Here is a 19,889-nt window from a genome sequence, read left to right on the forward strand (position 1 = left end):
AAGGCCTGATATCGCCTGTCCGTCGTATTCCTAAAAATTGTTTAGAATTAAATGTTTAGTGATGCTGTGACACGACGCATGTGCCTTTTTTCATGCACTCCTTTGATGCTTTTCATGTTTTTGCCGTAGCACCGGAATTAGGCATCGAATTCATACGCTGATTTAATACCGATACATACCGGTTACCAAGGTACCGGTGCTATAATGGCACCGGGTTTCGGTACCCAACCCTAATTTTTACAGCAACATACTGTAAAACAACAGTACATTGCTGTACAGTACAGTACAACTGCAGCTGCCAGTATATTACCGTTTTTTAACGTTACTGTCATCATGGAAAAGATAAAATAAATCCGTTATTAGAAATGAGTTATTAAAACTATTATGATTAGAAATGTGTTGGGAAGAATTTTATCTCCGTTAAACAGAAATTGGGGGGGTGGGGGGGGAATTAACGGGGGTGGGGGGAATCAGGGGGACTAATAATTCTGACTTCAACTGTATTTATTTCTGTATTTATTAACATGTTAAACCTTTTTCAAAAGTTATTTTAAATGAGGTTTTTTCATTCCTATAAATCATACAAAATGTGATTTAAATGGTGTCCAGTTCTGTATCGCATAATATTTTGAAATTAAGATTTTTTTAATCATATTTTTTATTCTGACAGTCTGTTCACAGGACATTTTGTTTCCAATAAGTTAATATTGGTTCCGTCTGTGACAACATTTAGGGACTTTAACCTTTACCAAGTCATAAGCCAAACAGGTTTTTCCAGACATTTGTTTCATAAAATCGATGTTTAACATCACATCCTGTAAATAAACAAAACAGAGACAAGTTCCCAACTTTAACCTTGGCCAAATCAAACAGATCAATTTGTCAATGGCTACTGTTACAAAATGATTAACTCAGGCAGCATTTCAGTATTATAAGTAATCCATTTACATTATATACCAGTTTAAGTTATATTTTTAGTTGCACTATATGAATTTTTAATCAAATGATAATTGGTTTTATTGAAAAGCACTTGTTTTGTTTTTCCTTCAGACTGCCTGACATCAGAGTGCATTTTAAACAGGGGTTCAGACCTGCATGTCTTCATTAAACACCTTATGCAAGATTGATTCTGTCTGAGATCCAACCTCTGAAACCACCTAGATGAGACACATTGTCCACTGCCTTCAGATCCTGTTCATATCTTTTTTAACAAGCATATATCACCCTAAACTCTAAATAATCATATATTAATCTAAATGAATCTTTTCACAATTATCAATGATACCACATACCTTAAAATGCATGGCTGATAAAAGATTAAATAAATAAAGGTATATGGGAAATTTATTGTTATTATTATTTTTTAATGATTTCTAGCTCTTTCCGGACCCTTTAAGTTAAACAGGTACTGTAAATATATACATCAGGATATATTCATATTATAGTTTTTGTAGTTTATTTAAATAGATTATATCTGTAGTGTTTTAAGGTTCTGACACACAGAGGCAGGGTTTATTGGCACAGGAAAAACAACTGCCACAGTTCCTGTGAGTTTTTAGGTTTTTATTCAGTAATTGCATTTTAATGTCATGCCACAAGTTTTCAATGAGGGTTAAGGTCAGGGAATTGAGCTTACTATTTTATTATTTAAATTTTTGTCTGACAACCAAGTTGTTGCTTGTTTACTAATTTGTTGTTGCTCACTTACTCAAGTTTGGGGTCATTGTATTGTTGAAACACTAATCTCAGCAGCATCTCCTTTTCAGCATATATGAGAACATAACCTTGACTAAGTATTTTGATGTATTCAACTGCTCTATGAAATCTGCTAAACAATAAATAGGCCCAATATGTGAAATATCGCCATAGCATGATTTTGTGTCAGGGAACTGTGTATACAGTAAACTGTGTCTTTAAACATACCCTTTCCAATGTATTGGCCAAACACTCGGAAACAACAAATACAAATACTGTCATCTATGCTACTTTTTCTATCACTAATAATACATCAGCAGTTACATCATTCGCAATGCACGAACCTCACTATTTGGTAATAACAGTTATCGGCTAAATACAGTTTTACACACACACACACACACACACACACACACACACACACACACACACACACACACACACACACACACACACACACACACACACAATTGCAAGGAAAATGTGAACCCTTTGGGATGACTTGTTTTGGAAAAACTCTGTTTAAACTAATACCACACTAGCATTGAATGTTTTCATGTTTAATGGTTGTTTTCATTGCACACAATATTTAAAGATTCACAAGACAGGGTGGAAAACGTATGTGAACCCCACAGGCAAGGGGTGTTTAACTCTGTTTCTGATTATTCCTGAGGGTTCAGCTGCAACCCTAATCAAACAAAGCTGTCTTTAATAGCCAAAAGCTTCTTTAGATATTGCTTAGTTGGTTTAGCTATGATTGATCAGGTTTGGTGCACTTGCATGAAGCTGGAAAGGGTTACAAAAGTATCTCTAAAAAAATTTGATGTTCAAGTTTCCACAGCAATACAAATGGAGAAAGTTTAGCACTGTTGCTTATCTTGCAAAACATTTGTTTTCCTGTAAAAATGACTGCACAGCTTAGAATACCCGAGAAAGAACAAAAAATCCTAGTGTCAGCTGAAGACATACATAAATCTCTAGCAGAATCAGACAAATCAGAATCAGTTTTATTGCCAAATGTGCTTCACACACACAAGGAATTTGTTTTGGCTATAAGCTTCCAGTGTACATAAAGTGACAACACAAAATAAATATGAAAAAGACAATAAACATTAAACAGAGATGCAGTTAGTCCAAAAATCTGAATGTTGAATTGTATGTACAGATTTGTTATAAATATACAGGTTATAAGGTGCTGTGTACGAATGCGAATGGAGAAAGTATTGTATATTGTTATAAGATGCTGTGTACAAATGCGTATGAGAAAGTATTGCACATGTTTATTGCACAGTTGGGGAATATTTAACAGTTCATGAGGTAGATGGCCTGAGGAAAGAAACTTTTCCTGTCTCTGGCTGTTTTTGTGCTTGGTGCTCTGAAGCTAGGTGCAAGGCGTCCAGAGTGATTTTGCGAGCCCTTTTAGTCACTCTGGAAGAGTAAAGTTTTTGAAGTATAGGAAGAGTAGTGCCAGCGATTCGTTCAACAGTCCAGACTATTCGCTGTAGTCTACAGAGGACGGTTTTGGCAGCTGAGCCAAACCAGACAGTGACAAAAGTGCAGAGGATAGATTGGATGACAGCTGAGTAGAACTAACTCTACAAGCAGCTCCTGTGGTAGGTTAAATTTCCTCAGTTGATGAAGGAAGTATAGTCTATGTGAATGTCCCACTTTAGATCCTGAGAGATGATGGTGCTCAGAAACCTGAAAGACTTTACTGCAGTCACAGTGCTGTCATGATGGTTTGTTGGGGGTGTGCAGGGGGGTATCTCCTAAAGTCCACTATCATCTCCACTGTTTTGACCATGTTCAGCTCCAGGTCGTTGTATCTGCATTATAAAGCTAGTCGCTTCACCTCCTGTCTGTATGCAGACTCATCACTGTTCCTGATGAGGCCAAAAACAGTAGTGTCGTCTGCAAACTTAAGGAGCTTGATGGAGGGGTCTTTACCGGTGTAGTCGTTGGTGTATAGGTAGACATTTAGTACATGGTAACATTTTTGTTGACAAATCTACAATAAGTAAAACATTAAACAATAATGGAGTTCATGGGAAAACACCATGGAGGAAACCACTGCTGGAAAAAAAAAAAAAAACATTGGATCAAGTTTTTGTGTTTTGTGTGTTTGCAAAAGAGCACTGAGATCAGGGATGGGCAAACCAGTGTCCTGCAGTTTTGCTCCAACCCTAATCAAACACACCTGCCTGTAGCTTTCTTGTGATCTTGAAGACACTGATTAGTCTGTTCAGAAGTGTTTGATTAAAGTTGGAGCAAAACTCTGCAGGGACACCGGTCCTAGGGGAACAAGTTTGCCCATCCCTAACCTTAATGTTCCACAGCAATACTGGCATAATATTCTGTAGACAGAAGAAACCAAAACTGAGTTGTTTGTAAAGAACTCACAATGCTATGTGCACTGTTAAAAATTGTCCCGTTAAAAACTGTAAAATACTGGCAGCTGCAGTTGCCAGCAATGTACTGTTATTTTACACTATGTTGCTGTAAAAATACATGGACTACATTGATATACACAATACTCAAGTGAACTAATTTTGTTCACTGAAAGCAACATCCTCAAATTGGCCAACTACTGAATGAGTTTATGAAGTATTGTGCTATATATGCTTGGAAGCATACTCATAATGATAACTTATTTTAGTTAATTAGAAAAGTTTTATTTAACCCAAATGTCTTATATTTCACAGCAGCACACATACATGTAAATCTGGAATTACCAGAGAGATTCTGACTGCATCAGCAACTAAACAGCCGCTGTCTTTAAAAAAAAGAAACATACAGAATAACATCAGCAGTTCATTGTTCATCTTTAGCTCATACACTGGCTCTATTCTCCTCCACATCGGTGACACACAGAAGAAATTTGCTTCAGGTTAAACAGTAAAATACTGTTTTTTCCTTTATTTAACGGTAAACTACTGGCAGCTGTGGTTGCTCTACTGTTTTTTTACAGTCTACTTCCGTAGTTTAAATTAACAGTATATTACTGTTAAAATACATTTTTACACTGTGTTTTTACTTTCACACCTTTAACCCTTTAAACCCCAGAGCATATAATTCAGTTTTAATTGAAGTGTCCACACTACTGAGTGTTCAAGAAATGTAGCAAAGCTAAAGTAAATTAATTAATTAAATGACAAATTAAATGATCATTGAGGATTAGCAGTGAACAAATGAAGAAATGCTGAAGGAAAAAAACAAGAACAAAACATACAAAACTACAATTTAAGTCACAGCTTTGAAATGAAATATCCTGAAGGTCAACAAATGATTAAATCATTTAAATTATCAGTGGATGATTAAACAACTCTACAAACAGCATCACCAGCTACACTTATTACTGAAACATTTATTTTTGTTTAACATCTACTAAAGTTCTTCTTGAGAGAAATGTTAACATTTTACGTCACCATCATGGAGAACAGAGTTTGCTTTAGTTGGGCTCTTAGCCCTGACATTTGTATCATTAATGTAATTTGGCTGCTGCAATTATCTAAAACTTTGTTTAAAAAGCTCTTTTGATGAGGCAAGCCAGCCAAAAACCTATGTAAGATCTGGTGATGTTTATGTTGCTATTAAATAGCAGAAGCTGTTCTAATTATTATATAATTTACTACTCCTATTCAGTGTTTAATCTATTGTTTCACATCATATGTGGCAATGATTTCTGAAAGTTTTAAAGAACATCTTGGACAAAAACACTGCTCTATGATGTAAGTTGCAATCAAACAGACATTAATTATCAGCGTATGAACCTCAATAATGCTGACAACTAACAAAATTAACAGTTGAAATCACAAACAGGCAACTGATAGTCTAAACATAAACAACAACAGAATAAAACGCAAATAAAGAAAACTGTAAGACCATTATACTACATTTATTCATTGCGCAATGCATGCTGGGATATTTGTACTGTGCCACAACCAGCATGCATTGCAGCATGAAACATTTGAATTGTTACCATTGTTGAGGTACAAGGTCTGATTCATGAGGTCTGAGTGTGTCTTTGCCATATAAGAATTGTTTTTGTATGTTACTAATGTACTTAATAATTAAATGAATATCTGCAACGAAACATAAAAACTGTTGCATGAGTGCCTTCATCTAGACCATACCAAAACATTCATGGGAATAATTTTTAGACAACTAGATGTATCTATCTATTGACTTTCCCACTTTATTGCTATAGTACAAACATTTTGTAAACTCTGTATTACAGCAGTTGGAAATTTTAATCAAATGAGTTCAAGGGTGAAGAGCCCAACTAAATCAGCCCCTCGCTCCATTACGGTGACACAAAAACACCTAAATTTCTGTTGGATCTCAATGAGAATAGTATGGACGTCCAAGCAGTCAGTAATAAGTGTGTCTGCTGTTGTTTGTGGAGTTGTTTAATGATCCTCTGCTGAGACTGAAGGTGTTTTATTTTACTTGATTTTATTTAATGTTGTAACTCAAGTCACTGTTTGCGTTTCTTGTTTCTTCAGTAATTGAGATTATTAACAGCAGGTGTTTATCAGTGTCTGAATTCACTCATTAGTTTTCATTAACTCTGTCAGATGAACTATATTGGTGAACTAGTTGATGAAATAGTGAACAAGGGCACAAAATGTGATTTTAAACACAGACTTCAAAACGTCAAATCTGAACTCTGTTCGCTCACAGTTTTCTGCAGTTGGTTACTTTCTCGAAAACAAAAATGTTACCCAGAATGCACTGTTTTTAACAGAATATTACTGTTTTAGTGAAAAAACATTATTTTACCGTAGAATCTGACCGTTTTTTAACAGCAATTTTTTACAGTGTGTGATTCCAAAGTTCATTCATTAATTTTACTTCAGCTCAGTCCCTTTATTCAACAGAAGAAAATACATCTTCTGGAGTGCCCCATGTCAGAGTCCTGACCACAAACTGATTGAGATGCTGTGGCATAACCTCATAAGAAAGGGATCCACACCAGACATCCCAAAAGCATTGCTGAACTAAATCAGTTTTGTAAACAGGAATGGTTCAAAATCCCCCCTGACTGAATTGTTGGCAATCAACCACTATACAGTAGTATATAGTTTTGCTACCTCATATAATACTGTTCTGTACCTGTTATGGTACAACTGAAATGAAGGTACACAATTGTTCTCAAAAAACAAACAAAAAAAAAGTACATACTTGTTGGTCAACTCCTTCTTTATTACAATATATGAAAATAAATATTACAGGAAAGGCAAAGTGATTTTATGAATAATTTCAATATTAAAACGAATCGTCATTTAAAAGCATATGTTTAAAGAAATAATACAAAACATATGTTTAAGTTCTATAATACAAAACAACTGGTAAAACAAAACTATACAGTAGATATTGTAAACTAAACATTTAAGACATTTAATAAACATTTGGTTAGCATTTTCTGATAAATACATTTTCATTATTGATATAATTGGATGATATATTGATATATAAGAAAAGCAGCTGAAATCTCTTCGCCATTGTAAATGAATATTAGCTGCTTCAGTCCAACATCTACATTACTGTACCAGAGGATGAAGATGAAACCAGGATAAACATTTCTGCAACTTCAAGACAATGATGCAAAACACAGCCATGGAAATTCTAAAATGGTTTCAGAGAAAGAAAAACATGCTGTAGAATGGCCCAGCCGAGCCATCCCCCTGACTTAAATCCAATACAAAATAAAAAAACATCTGATTTGATGGATGGGACCCAAAGAACCAACAGCTCTTTTAGAAATATTACTTCCAGAAAAAAAAAAAAAAATCATGGCATGCTCAATACTTATTTGCCATAGTGTACAGTATATGGACTATTACGATACCAAAAGTAAGTTGTGTTTATAAAGTATAAAGTAAGTCAACATTATCAATTTACACACATTATGAACAGAATTATGTACATTGCAGATGTTCATTGCATGATTTTATGAGATAAGTCCGAGCCGTTTTTTGATTAGGTGAGCCACAAGACGCTGTGGTCTCTGTTGATATTCCATAAGAATATCATGAGGTGTAGAAATCTGATCCCCCTCAAACCGATTCAGAAGAGTCACACACACCACTGCAGCTGCAAAACAAATAAAATAAATAAAAAAAGTTGATTACTTAATATTTATTAGTAATATTTAAGTAACATTTAATCATTATGATATTAACCACTTTGAAGTAGTTTTGAGGTAATTTGTTTTAAAAGGGTCTAAAGTAATCACACTAATATTGGAATAATGTGTGTATAAAACGATTCTGATCCCAGAAGTCTTGACAGTATAATTAAGCTACCATTTTTAGTTAGGTTTTAAAAACAGTGAATTGCAAACATTAATGTTTTGCTTATTATATAATCTGATTAGAGGTTTTCTCAGGCATATGAAAAAATACAGACTGTGGAATGTATTTTTAACATAAATATTCCGTAGATTGAATTTATAAATGTAAAATGTTAAAAACAGTAGATTACTTGCAATTACAGCTGCCAGTATTTTTATGTAAAAACAAGAAAGAAAGAAAAAATTACAGCAAAACGTTTATTGTGTCACCAGTGTGAAGGATAGTAGCATCTGTGTTCAAGTCCAAGATGAAATGAAAACATCTTATGTTGTGCTGTATCTTCTTTTGTTTAAAGGTAACTGTGTAGTTACTAATGCAGTGAAAATCTGTTTGTTAATTGTAAACACACATGAACACATTAATGCTTTGAATAACTTTACATTTTTGTGCACTAAGCTATGACTTTTTGACACATTGTGTCAATTCATGAAATACAGTCTTTTTCCATAAATTTAAACAGTTCTATAAAACTTAAGTTTTTGTACAGAAAAATTCTGGCAACCACAGCTGCTGGTATTTTTTTGTAAATTTCACAGATATTTTACACTATGAGAGTTTGCTAATTAACAGTCTCTCAGTGTTGAGAATGGTGAACTCTTTTAAAAGTGTTATTTTTAACACTTTTATAGTGGTTCCCATATAAACTTAGGAGTGTTAAATTTAACTCTAAGGTAGTTAAATCTACTATCTAAAATTTGCAGTGTATAGTTGTCTGTCCAGTGTCCTCATAAAATGTGCATAATCTCAGATTTGATCTTAGAGTTTGTGTATGCTTAAATCGATGACAACAGTCATATTTACTTCACATGGTATTTACCACCACATCAACATCTGAGCAGGTATATGCATTTTTTTACATAGCAATATCGTAGTACTGCGGCTGTTTGTATGTACATGCACCAATTTCATCATAAACTACAAAGATGCAGTGCGAGAGATTGACTGTGAAGTCCAATAGTATCTTAAGTCAGACTTAGATTTACAAGCTAAAACTGCCTTTCTCAAACACAATGCACTCAATGCACACAAAGCTGGTGACGTCACTATGAGGGGTGGGGTTAGGGCTGGAGTTAGGTGTGCACATTAAAAGCATTAAATGCAGCTCACCTTGCAACTGCACCAAGTATGCATCCAGACCCCTCTCAAGAAGTCAGATTTCTTTTTGAGATATTAAGCTAACATTTTAATTACTTAATGTAAAGACTTGCATTCTGTGGGCCAAACAATTTATTCCATGTTGTTATTTTTGTATTTGACATAATAATTAGCTGTGTCTTGATTTATTAATGCATAAACTCCAAAATAAAAAAATAAATAAATAAATAATCAAATAAAGAAAATCCAAAATAAATAAACATCTGCCGCTTTTGTGAAAATTATTAGAGACATTTGCATTTTGTCATTTACATCAGTATTTTTTGTTTTACTGTATTCATGACATTAAAGTAGAATTAGATAAATACTATAGTTATTTAAAGAAAATGCTACAGTGTTTTTGAACCATACTATAGTAAAGTACTTTAATCTGTTGTGGCAGTTCTGTAGTTAGAATTGTAAAACAACTATGAACAAATTATATAATTCTCTGTGGTATCCCTCGTTTACTGAAGAAGGGAACAGTAACATTATGTCAGTGCAACATATTGGAGGAATTGCCAGATGTCCAACCACTCCGAAGAGTAAAGCTGCAGTCACATTAGAGTTTGTGTGTGCGATATTCTGTTGTGCGGCGCTGCAAAAAGGGGTGGGATTAAACAAGCTTATTAGACATTTTAAAAAGTGAGCGATTGCTCTATATTATAAATTTCTCTCCAGAGATGTCATGTTTTGATCCTCGATTGGTCTCACGCAGTCGAATAATGTGATTTCACTGGTCAGAGTTGACCAAGCTTGAACTTTGCACCGCAGTGAACTGCGAAACTTAACGCATGACCCTGCATTTTGGTCTGACGCATTTGCGTGCATATGAATGGAAGTCTATGGGGAGAAAAGTCAAGTGTGACTTCAGCTTTAGAAATATGGCAGATGAAGTTCTATGAATTGGAAAGAGCAACTCCTCGTAGGTGTGGCAGATTTTAATCAGCTGAGTATAAAACTCAGTGGTCCTCAACCACCGGGCCATGGACCAGTACCAGTTCATGGATCAATTGGTACTGGGCCGCACAAGAAATTATTAATTATTTCTGTTGTATTTATTATCTGAATAAGAACTATCTTTTATTTTTTTAAAATTGTTTATTTTGAAAAATGACTGTATTCTCTCGCTTACATCTTGAGCACCCAAATTTAACCCACAAACAGACGTCTGTGGAAAGTGTCTTTGCTAAGGAACGAAGACCTAGTGAAGGACCTGTGAACGGCCAATGAATAAATCACAACCCATTTGTCAACAAATCAGGTGAATCCACCATATCTGTGCAAGAAGATCAATTGCTGCAGATCGAAAATGACGGCGGCCTTTTAGGGGTCATTGGCTTATCTTTTCTAGAGTTCGGGCAAGTTGGTTATTTTCAGTGGAAGTGCACGGTTTGCACATTCAAGTGGCATAATGCACTCGCACCTTCTATGCCGTGAGCACACCACAAGTCATGTGACAAGAACTGACCAATCAGCTTCCTACTTAGTATAAAATATGCACATTTCAGTAGACTAATTTTCTCAAACAAACACAGAGCACCCAAACACGGCAGTGCTTTGTAATTTTCTCCTTAAATAAAACTTGTATCGAAGTGACAGCAATGTTTTGTCAGCTTGTCATGCTCTGAAAAAAAACTGTTAACGGTCACCTAGCAACCTAAGACCCATACAATAAGAGAATGGTGAACCAAGCTTACTTTCCTCCTGGTTGCTGGGTAGCACCAGTCAGGTTCCACCAGCTAGCCAAATCTAAAATCTTGTGAATGTGTTGTGTGTCGCACTATCCAGTGACAATGAGCAGTAGACAATGAGCTGCTTAGATAATCTTATAACAACAAAGCAATTAAAGCACTTGTATGCTTACTACCTGTTTTTAAAAGGGATTAGAAGGAACCTTAGGCACACAGCAAAAGTCTCTAAAATTTAGGCTGACCAAAACCAGCAGATGCATGGACTGAATTCTTAAAGTTACTTAGTCAAGTGGCTTGCTGAAGACCTGCTAGAACTACAGAGAGATTCCAAAAGGTAATGAAAGGATTGAGGAACCAGATGATGAGGTTATGCTTCCCAAGCGCGCTGCCATCCACTGCATCATGATGAGTTGAGATGGCATCAAAATAAACCTTCAGTGTTGAGGGTTACAGCCTCTGTTACAGCTTATACTAAAGGAAAGATAACACAACACTGAACTGGCAATTCCGGAACTTTTTATGGCAGAAGTCACCACTAAGCAAAAAAAACTTTAATTTAGGGAGTAAGCATGCCTCAAAGAGGATGCTCTAGCCTGAGTTATGGTGTTAACTACACTGTAAAACCCAACAGTCAAATTTATCAATTGAAAAGAGTGTAGTTACCTCAAAATGTACTGGAAGTTAATTCTACTAATTTGAAAAGAGTTTTGAACAGTGTTGAAGTTAATGAATTAAATAAGTGATTAGGTAAATGTTGATTGAGCATTGATGATGAACACCTTCTGTTATCAAGCATAATTACTGAAGAGAAACACAAAACTAGAGCTGACTTCAGTCACAGACTTAAATGAAATTAAACACATTCAATCTCTTAAAATCTTAATAGAGCACCATTAAACAACACCACAAACAGTATCAACAGCTTCACTTATTACTAACCTGCTGGACTTTGTTTCTGTTATATGTCTACAAAGTCCTTTGTGAGATTCACAGAAAAAAATGTCTTAGACGCCACCATTGATCAGAACAGTAGTTGCTTTTCTAGAGCTCTTTGACTTCATTTGTAGTGTTAGTTTCTCTTTGAATGTTGTAATTTTATGTTTTTACAAGAAAAAAATAAGAAAAAACTGTTATCAGGTTAAATTGCAGAATCATAATTGATGTTGTTATTTAAATTAATTCATAATTAAGTTGATGATATGGTATTGGATATGAAGCATTGAATAAAGTAGATGCTTAATTTACTAAACCTTTTTAAGGGCTTCTAAACAAACATGTGGGAACATTCCCTTCACATCAAAATTAACTAAGAGATGAAGACATCAAGAATCAGAGTATGAGTCTCATTGGTGGTGACACATTTCATGTTGCAGTGCATGCTGGGAGAATGTTTCAACACTCCTTCATAAAGCAAACACAGGCTGCGTCCAAAACCACCTACTACTCAGTAGGTACTGCATTTGAATTTAAATGTACTACTCGGCCATTAGAAAAGTGCGTTCTATACAGTATGAATGTGAAAAGTTTGAATGGAATTCGGAAGTACTACATTCGCCATTTTGTCATGGTCATGTGACTTACCTGCGTCAGTTGCGTCGCTTCACTTCCATTCATGAATTCTTTTGCGAGGCATTATGGGATTGCGTAGTAGCATGCATGGGATGCACTCTAGAATCTTGCCGGAAGTACTAAGTCATCTGGGTACTTCTCGCATAATGATTTTTGAATTCTATGAATTCGGACATACTACTCAGCTCGCATACTGATTTTAGCGTACTATATAGTATGGAACTATGTGGTTTCGGACGCAGCCACAGTTCACATCAGTGGTGATGTCTAAGAAAATTATCATTTTTAAGAGAATTTAAGGAGACATATGACAAAGATAAACTCAAGTAGGTTAGTATTAAATGAAGCTGCTGATACTGTTTGTTGAGTTGTTTAATGATCCTCTGCTGAAATGTTGAAAGATTGAATGTGTTTTATTTTTTTAAGGTTGTGACTCAGCTCTAGTTTTGTGTTTCACATCAGTAATTTAGCCTGTTAATAGCAAGTGTTCATCGTAAATGCTCAATCTTAATCACTTAACTCATTACTTCAACTTAAATGGAGTAAGTCCACAGTACATAGAATTTGTTTTTGAACTCAAATGGTTTGTAGCATTTGGTGTCATCAAAAGGTTTGAGTTGCCTTATTGGGTTTTACAGTACTCAATTGGTTTGAGTTCCCTTAATTTATTGAGTTTTACTATTATCAAATTGCTTTATGTACTCAAATAGATTAAGTTCATATTACTTATTAGAATTAGTTTTTGAACTTAAATGGTTTGTTGCAATCGGTTTCCTTAAATGGTTTGAGTTACCCTAACCTTTTGGGTTTTACAGTGCACCAAAGCCGTTAAGTCACCCAAGTTTTCTCTGGTGCATCTATGAACCACATGTGGAGGTATTTGCGCAGGCCCTGGAGTAATCTGTGAGCCAGCACATCCAAACAGAGGGAGGCCTCAGTCAAAAAATAAAACAACTGACAATGGGCCAGGTAAAGGGAGGAACAAACAGGTCCATCTGGGCTTCTTTGAAGTCCTCACATATCAGCAGAACCACACCAGGGTGGAGTCTCTATTATCCTGAGAGGATCAGCTGCTGCACAGTTGAGGTTACCCAGGATGTGAGCAACATCAGCAGTGATTTCAGACACATGAACTGAGACATGCAGTGGGAGCATATACCACTCATATGGTTGATGGACTGAAGTGGCCTAATATGTAATAGTTTGTGCAGCGTGACAGAGGCTGCAGATGCTATATGCCTCAGGAGCCTCTGAAAAGATTTCAGTTGCACTACTGTTTTTTCTGAGAACAGCCAGGACAGCACCAGGCTGGTGCACTTGGTGGTAAAGTGCGCCATCATGGTGATTGAGTCCAGCTGCATTCTAAGATAAGAGATGCTCTGTTCCCCACTGAATCGCATTGTTGAGTCTGATCATCCAAATGAGTTAACGCGATGGACTGGGCAGCTCTTAACAGGCTCGCAGTGCCTGAACGAGAGGCAACAGAGTGATTGCTGACGGACAAGCGGTGGGAGCCCCAAGAAAGATCTGAAAGTGAGAGATTTGCTCTTACCTTCCTACCAGTATTCTGCAAAGAGGCTGGAGGTGTGATAGAAGGGAGCTCATTCTCTGACACCCTCTGAGCCTGTGGCGAAGTGCACAGAGGTTGTGAGCTGGCAGTCATCACATTCTATGCTGGTAGAGTTCATGCTTTTACACCCGGAGAGATGGAAAAGTGTTATGTTTTTTGAAAATTTGGTTGCCGCTCAGTGGCTGGCCAGTGGCAGGCCAGTGGCAAGGTGTTGTGCAGCAATGGGGCTCCTTGGCTATCCACTGAGAAAAAGCATTTTCCCTCTTATCTGGGTGGCCCATGTCAGGATCACTTCACAGCCGCCCTGGGCTGGGTGGGTTGACTTCCTACGGTGGGCTCGATGCAGCCTCTATGCCAAAGGAAGGGGCTGTGATTGCCCCATCATGTTTGTAAGCACTCTCACCTCCAAGAACTCCTGGGTAAAGTCCCAGCCAGTGACGGCAAACAGGCCTGCCAAGAAAACAAGCTTTGTAGATGTCATGCATATCAGCCAGGTTCAGGGATAGGTGGTATTCTTGGACCACTTGGTGGTCATAAGAGAATAATCGGTCTCTGTGCGAAGCTGAACCATTTACCTGGGGAAGAACCACCCTTGTGAAGCTTGGCCTGCACTTACACTTGGTATTGCTTGTATGTGGTCATTGCATGCAGAGTGGAAACAGCCAGTTGTACAGCAGTGTAGGCGCTGGCCTTAAGTGTTGCAGATAACATACACACTTTGACGAGAGCTTCTGCTGACCCCTACCAGGTAGCAGAACTTTGCGGTCAAAGATTGACTACAATACCATGCTTCTCCTGGAAATTAGCCTCATACCCCTTGGCCACCTCACACCGAGAGAGGTGAGGGCAGAAGCACACAATAACTGGGAGGAGAAAGGCACCCACTATGTCTACATGAGCTCACTGTGCTCACATTGCCCCTCTTATTACCCTCCACATAGTACCCATCTAGTAGGTCTAGTGGATGGACCAGGGGTAATGACACCTCTAGTCCTATCACTGAAGCAGCCCAGGAAAACATTGCCATCATGTTTGATTCAAGGTCAGAGACCGAAATGTGACCCTCCCTTTTCTTACTCTTTAGAGTGATTGGTCAACGGCTATTCCCCCAATATGCCATGCTAACAAAACTTAGTTTCCAAGCTGATAGTGAACTTAAGTATACTTCCATATTTATTACAGTTTAACAGTTATATAGTTTTACAATTACACTGAAAATACTACAGTATACTGTAAAGCATTTATAAACAAATGTTTGTTATTACTATAATATACTATATATGATACCCTTTACAATAGTATGGTTCAAGAACACTATACAATTTATTACAGATTACCATATGTTTATTGTTATTTAACCAGACTTGGAAAAGTTTTTTTTTTTTTCGTGCTCCTCATTTTCAAGCATATAAGTTTGGTAAAGGACATCTTAATCAAAGCTGGTTGCTGTTCAATGTCTTTATATGGACATGCAAAGTAAAGATTTGTTTTTCTCCCTTTTTTGTGGTATGAAACACAATGGTCAGGCAGTATGACAATCATTTTTTATATATTATATATAAAACGTAAATGTTTGAATAATATTGATTTTATTACCTTTAACAATATTATAATAACACTATTATAATGCTCTCATAATGATTAGGGCACACTCATTTATTTTCAGGCTCTATTAACGTTATGATAATGACAGAATACACTGTAAATATTTAAAGTACCTTTAAGATTGCAGACATGACACATGGCAGCAAAGACACTGGACTCCATCTCAATGTTTCTGACACCTGCTTTACTTGCTTTCCGCAGATATTCAAATTTTTCTTCAGTAGAAAATGAGCACAGGGCTCCATCCAGGCGCCCCTGACCTAAAACAGGAAAAAGAGGTTATGCATGTCTCTAGATGGAATAAACAAAATTTTAAAGTGCAATCTTCAAAAGCAGATTCTGATTTATCATGCTTGTGGTTGATAAGGTGCAAAATGCAATGCTTTAAATACAGTTTTAAAGCTCGTGCTTAACAAGTCTGATAGTAGTGTTAATAGTTGGCATTTTAGTAGCACAATGATATGTATAAAATGAACACACATTTCACTAAAACTAAACACTATGTGGGGTAAAAACGTCTACAGCCAACTACCCGTCTCACAGCCAAATTTGAAATTTTATGCATTTGACAAAGCATTTCATCCTATGTTAATAGTATTGGCTAACACATTGAATTAATACTAAACAAACAAACAAAATAATAAACATAAGTGAATGAAAAAATTACCTTCGTAGAAATCATGCGTGCACATTGTGTTTGCAAATACAGTGGGCATATCTGTAAGCTCAGATGAATACTGCAGTAGTTCTTGGGCTATATCCACATCAAGCTCTGTGCTCCTGGTGATTACCTTTCCCAAAACCACCTGCTCAAACTGTGGCCTGAAGAATGAGTCCACAGCTTTATCTGTGATCACTATTGTACCTGCAGCCAAGCCTGTGTAGTCAAAGAAAAGGCTTAAATCCCCTTTCTCCAGAATTACAGAGCAGTAAACCTTTTTTTTCTTCAAACAATACTAGGCTCTTATATGTAATGGCTTAGAATTGATCATTAAACATTTTTAGAGTGATGTATTTTTGGTTTACATGTCTGTGATACAAGAAGTGCTTACCAATTCCACCTGATGTGCCAATGCGAAAGATGATGACATCACGACAGCGAGCATGATAGAGCAATTTAATGAGCTCATGCAGCATGATGGAGATGGAGGGAACACCCATGCCATGCTATCAGAAATACATACCAGAAAATACATCAGTGATGATGCAAGTAAAAAAAGAAAGTGATTCTATTCCATTTTTTAATAAGATGTAAGATTATTATTATTATTTTAAAGAAATCAAGTAGCATTCAATCAGTATTGTTTTTTTTTTTTTAAACTACTCATCTTTCTTTGCCCATTATTTATTTATTTTAAAGAAAGGTGAGTAGTGCGTGACCATACAAACTGTACTTCCACAACGCTACATTTGTGGGAGCAGTTTGTTATTGGCTCAGGTTAAGAGACCAAGGAAAATTTCCAGTTCTTTAAAAATATTAGTGATATGGCATGAAGTTGCATGATGTCTATTCAAGTCTGTCACATAATTTAAAAAAACAAATAGTTTAAATATATTCAAACCTCATCCATATGTTATACACTTACACTTATGGAAAGCACAGGTCCCACTTTATACATCGAGTATCTGTCTGTTCCTTCACAGATATCTTTAATGTCTGCTGTGTTACTGGGCATCTCCAGCTGCTCATGTATATATTCAGCAAAAGTTCTCATTCTATTGGGACTTCCACCAACACAAACAAACTATGGAAAATGACAGAAAGATAAGTATGTTTTTATAATATATGATAATATTTAACTTTTGTTAATTTAGGAAAATTGAGTTTGTATATAACTTTAAATCTGCTTTTAGCTGGCAGACACACCTTTACATCGCCAAACATCTGGGGCAGGTCATGGGTCTTGGTGCTCAGGCTGAAATGGTACAAGATGTCCTCTTCCATGCCATCCAGATGAGGATTATTCACATACTTCGCCTGTCTATGACACATTAAACAAGTTACTGTTATAATAGACAGTGAAAAACAAATCTGTTATACATTGAATGTTAACATAAACTGTTAATGCTTATGGAAGGTTAGAACACATAGGAACTGTATTTTACCAAAAAAGAGCTATTTTATACAAAACATTTTTTTAAAATATTTCAGTAAATGGTGAGTTTTAGAAATAAAAGTCGAGATCAAGTTTTTCTTACCGAATATAATTGTTGTGCTTATTTCCAGTGTTGTTTATTAAAATAAGTGCCATGATTCTTCTCAAAAAAAAAATTGTTTACAGAGATATCAATAAAAATATATGCAGAATTAGAAAAGTATTTTTAGAAAAAAAACAATCCTTTTGATATATCCTACTGATTTTCTCTCTTTACAGACCTCTGACTTCTACAGACTTTCTACACACACACAAACACACACATATAAATATATTTATATTTATTTTTTCCTCTATCTAAGACAAGCTTTTATATAGAGCTCAGAAGGCATTGATTGGTTATTGTGGGAGGTGTAACACCTGCTCCTTCTGTTTCCACCTGGTTACTGATCTCTATTTGAAATGTTGATAAATAGACTACAGACTATAGCACTGTGCTAACATTACCTCTGAACACAGACACGTTTGATGTACGTAGTTTGTGCAAGTGTATGTGTTTTTGTTGATCTATATATGTTATCCAGGTTATTTTTTACACTGCTTCATCTACTCAAAACCATAAAAAAATAATATTTTAGTTTTGTAGCTTAATAAACATATGTATAAACAAATTCATATTCAGGTATGTTAATTATTAAGTATAATTGTTCTATGTTGACTGTACCAGTGTTTGAGCAATTATGTAACCCGATCAATGAAGATGACAAAACTCAATGGTTAAATAAATATTGTTCACGTTTTAGGTTTATTTAATAAAATATTAACATTCTGTAGACCGTCTGCCAGGCCATCTGCACAGCAAATTTTAGATAGTAGATTTAACTACCTTAGAGTTCAAATTAACACTCCCTCAGAGTTTATATGGGAACCACTATAAGTGTTAAAAATAACACTTTTGAAAGTGTTAACATTGTCAACACCAAGAGAGTGTTAATTAGCAAACTCTTATTGTGTAAAATATGTTAAATTTCCGAAAAAATACCAGCAGCTGTGGTTGCCAGAATCTTTCTTTGAAAAACATGTAAGTTTTGTAGAACTGTATAAATTTACAAAAAATAACCATATTTCATGAACTAATACAATGTTCAGTTTACAAAATCATAGCTTAGTGCACAAAAATGTAAAGTCTTTAGATGCAATTATGTTTTCATGTGTGATTGCAATTAGCAAACAGATTTTGACTGCATTAGTAACTACACAGTTACCTTTAAAGAAAAGAAGATGCAGCATAACATCAAATACTCTCAGTTCATCTTGGACTTAAACAGAGACGCTATTATCCTCCACAATGGTGACACAAAAACTGTTTAGCTGTTTTTCTTTTTTTTTTTCATTTTTAGATTTTACGGAAAAATACCAGCATCTCTGGTTGCCAGTAATCTGCTGTCTTTAACATTCATAAATTCAGTTTACAGAATATTTCTGTTAAAAGCACATTCAACAGTCTGTATTTTTTATCGATCTCACACTGCAAATTTTAGATTTGGTAGATTTAACTACCTTAGAGTTAAAATTAACACTCCCTCAGTGTTTATATGGGAACCACTATAAGTGTTAAAATAACACTTTTGAAAGTGTTAAAATTTTTAACACCCAGATTGTTAATTAGCAAACTCTTATTGTGTAAAATATCTGTTAAATGTATGTCAAAATACTGGCAGCAGTGGTTGCCAGTAATCTTCTGTTTTCAACATTTTACATTCGTAAATTCAGTTTCCAGAATATTTCTGTTAAAAACAAATCCCATAGTCTGTATTTTTCATTCGAACACACGTAAGCCTTAAATTCCAGAGCAAAATCCTAACTAGTATCCTCACTACAGAGGGCTGAACACACAGACAGTGATGAAGTTAATGAGACAATTAAGTGTCTAATTAAAGGAGGATTGAGAATTGTTGATGAACAACTGTTAACAGCAGAATCACTGAAGGAAAGAAAAACACAAGCCAAAACCAAAGATGAAATCAACTGAGAAAAAAAAAAACTAAATAAAATAATAATCAATAAAAATAAAACAAATTACACAATAAAAAATGTTATTTTTCAACATCTTTAAAAAAAACTCATCACATTAAACAGCTTATCATGGAGCTTCACCTATTACTGACCT

General features: G+C 35.5%; 1 protein-coding gene across 2 annotated transcripts; it reads right to left on the reverse strand.

Annotated features, from left to right (window-relative positions):
• Positions 1-6,879: 6,879 nt before the first annotated feature.
• upp2 (uridine phosphorylase 2) lies at positions 6,880-18,178 on the reverse strand. Of its 2 annotated transcripts, XR_015498783.1 has the most exons (8): positions 17,823-18,178; positions 17,491-17,605; positions 17,210-17,368; positions 16,676-16,790; positions 16,291-16,500; positions 15,737-15,883; positions 14,001-14,468; positions 6,880-7,791 (listed from the first exon to the last, which is right to left on the reverse strand). XR_015498783.1 is itself a non-coding variant. In NM_200144.1 (7 exon segments), coding segments are annotated over 7 exon segments (942 nt in total). In that variant the 5' UTR covers positions 17,876-18,064; the 3' UTR covers positions 6,880-7,648.
• Between the last annotated feature and the right edge of the window lie 1,711 nt (positions 18,179-19,889).

Source organism: Danio rerio, chromosome 9 (genome assembly GCF_052040795.2).
Source record: "Danio rerio strain M-AB ecotype USA chromosome 9, GRCz13ab, whole genome shotgun sequence".
NCBI lineage: Eukaryota > Metazoa > Chordata > Actinopteri > Cypriniformes > Danionidae > Danio > Danio rerio.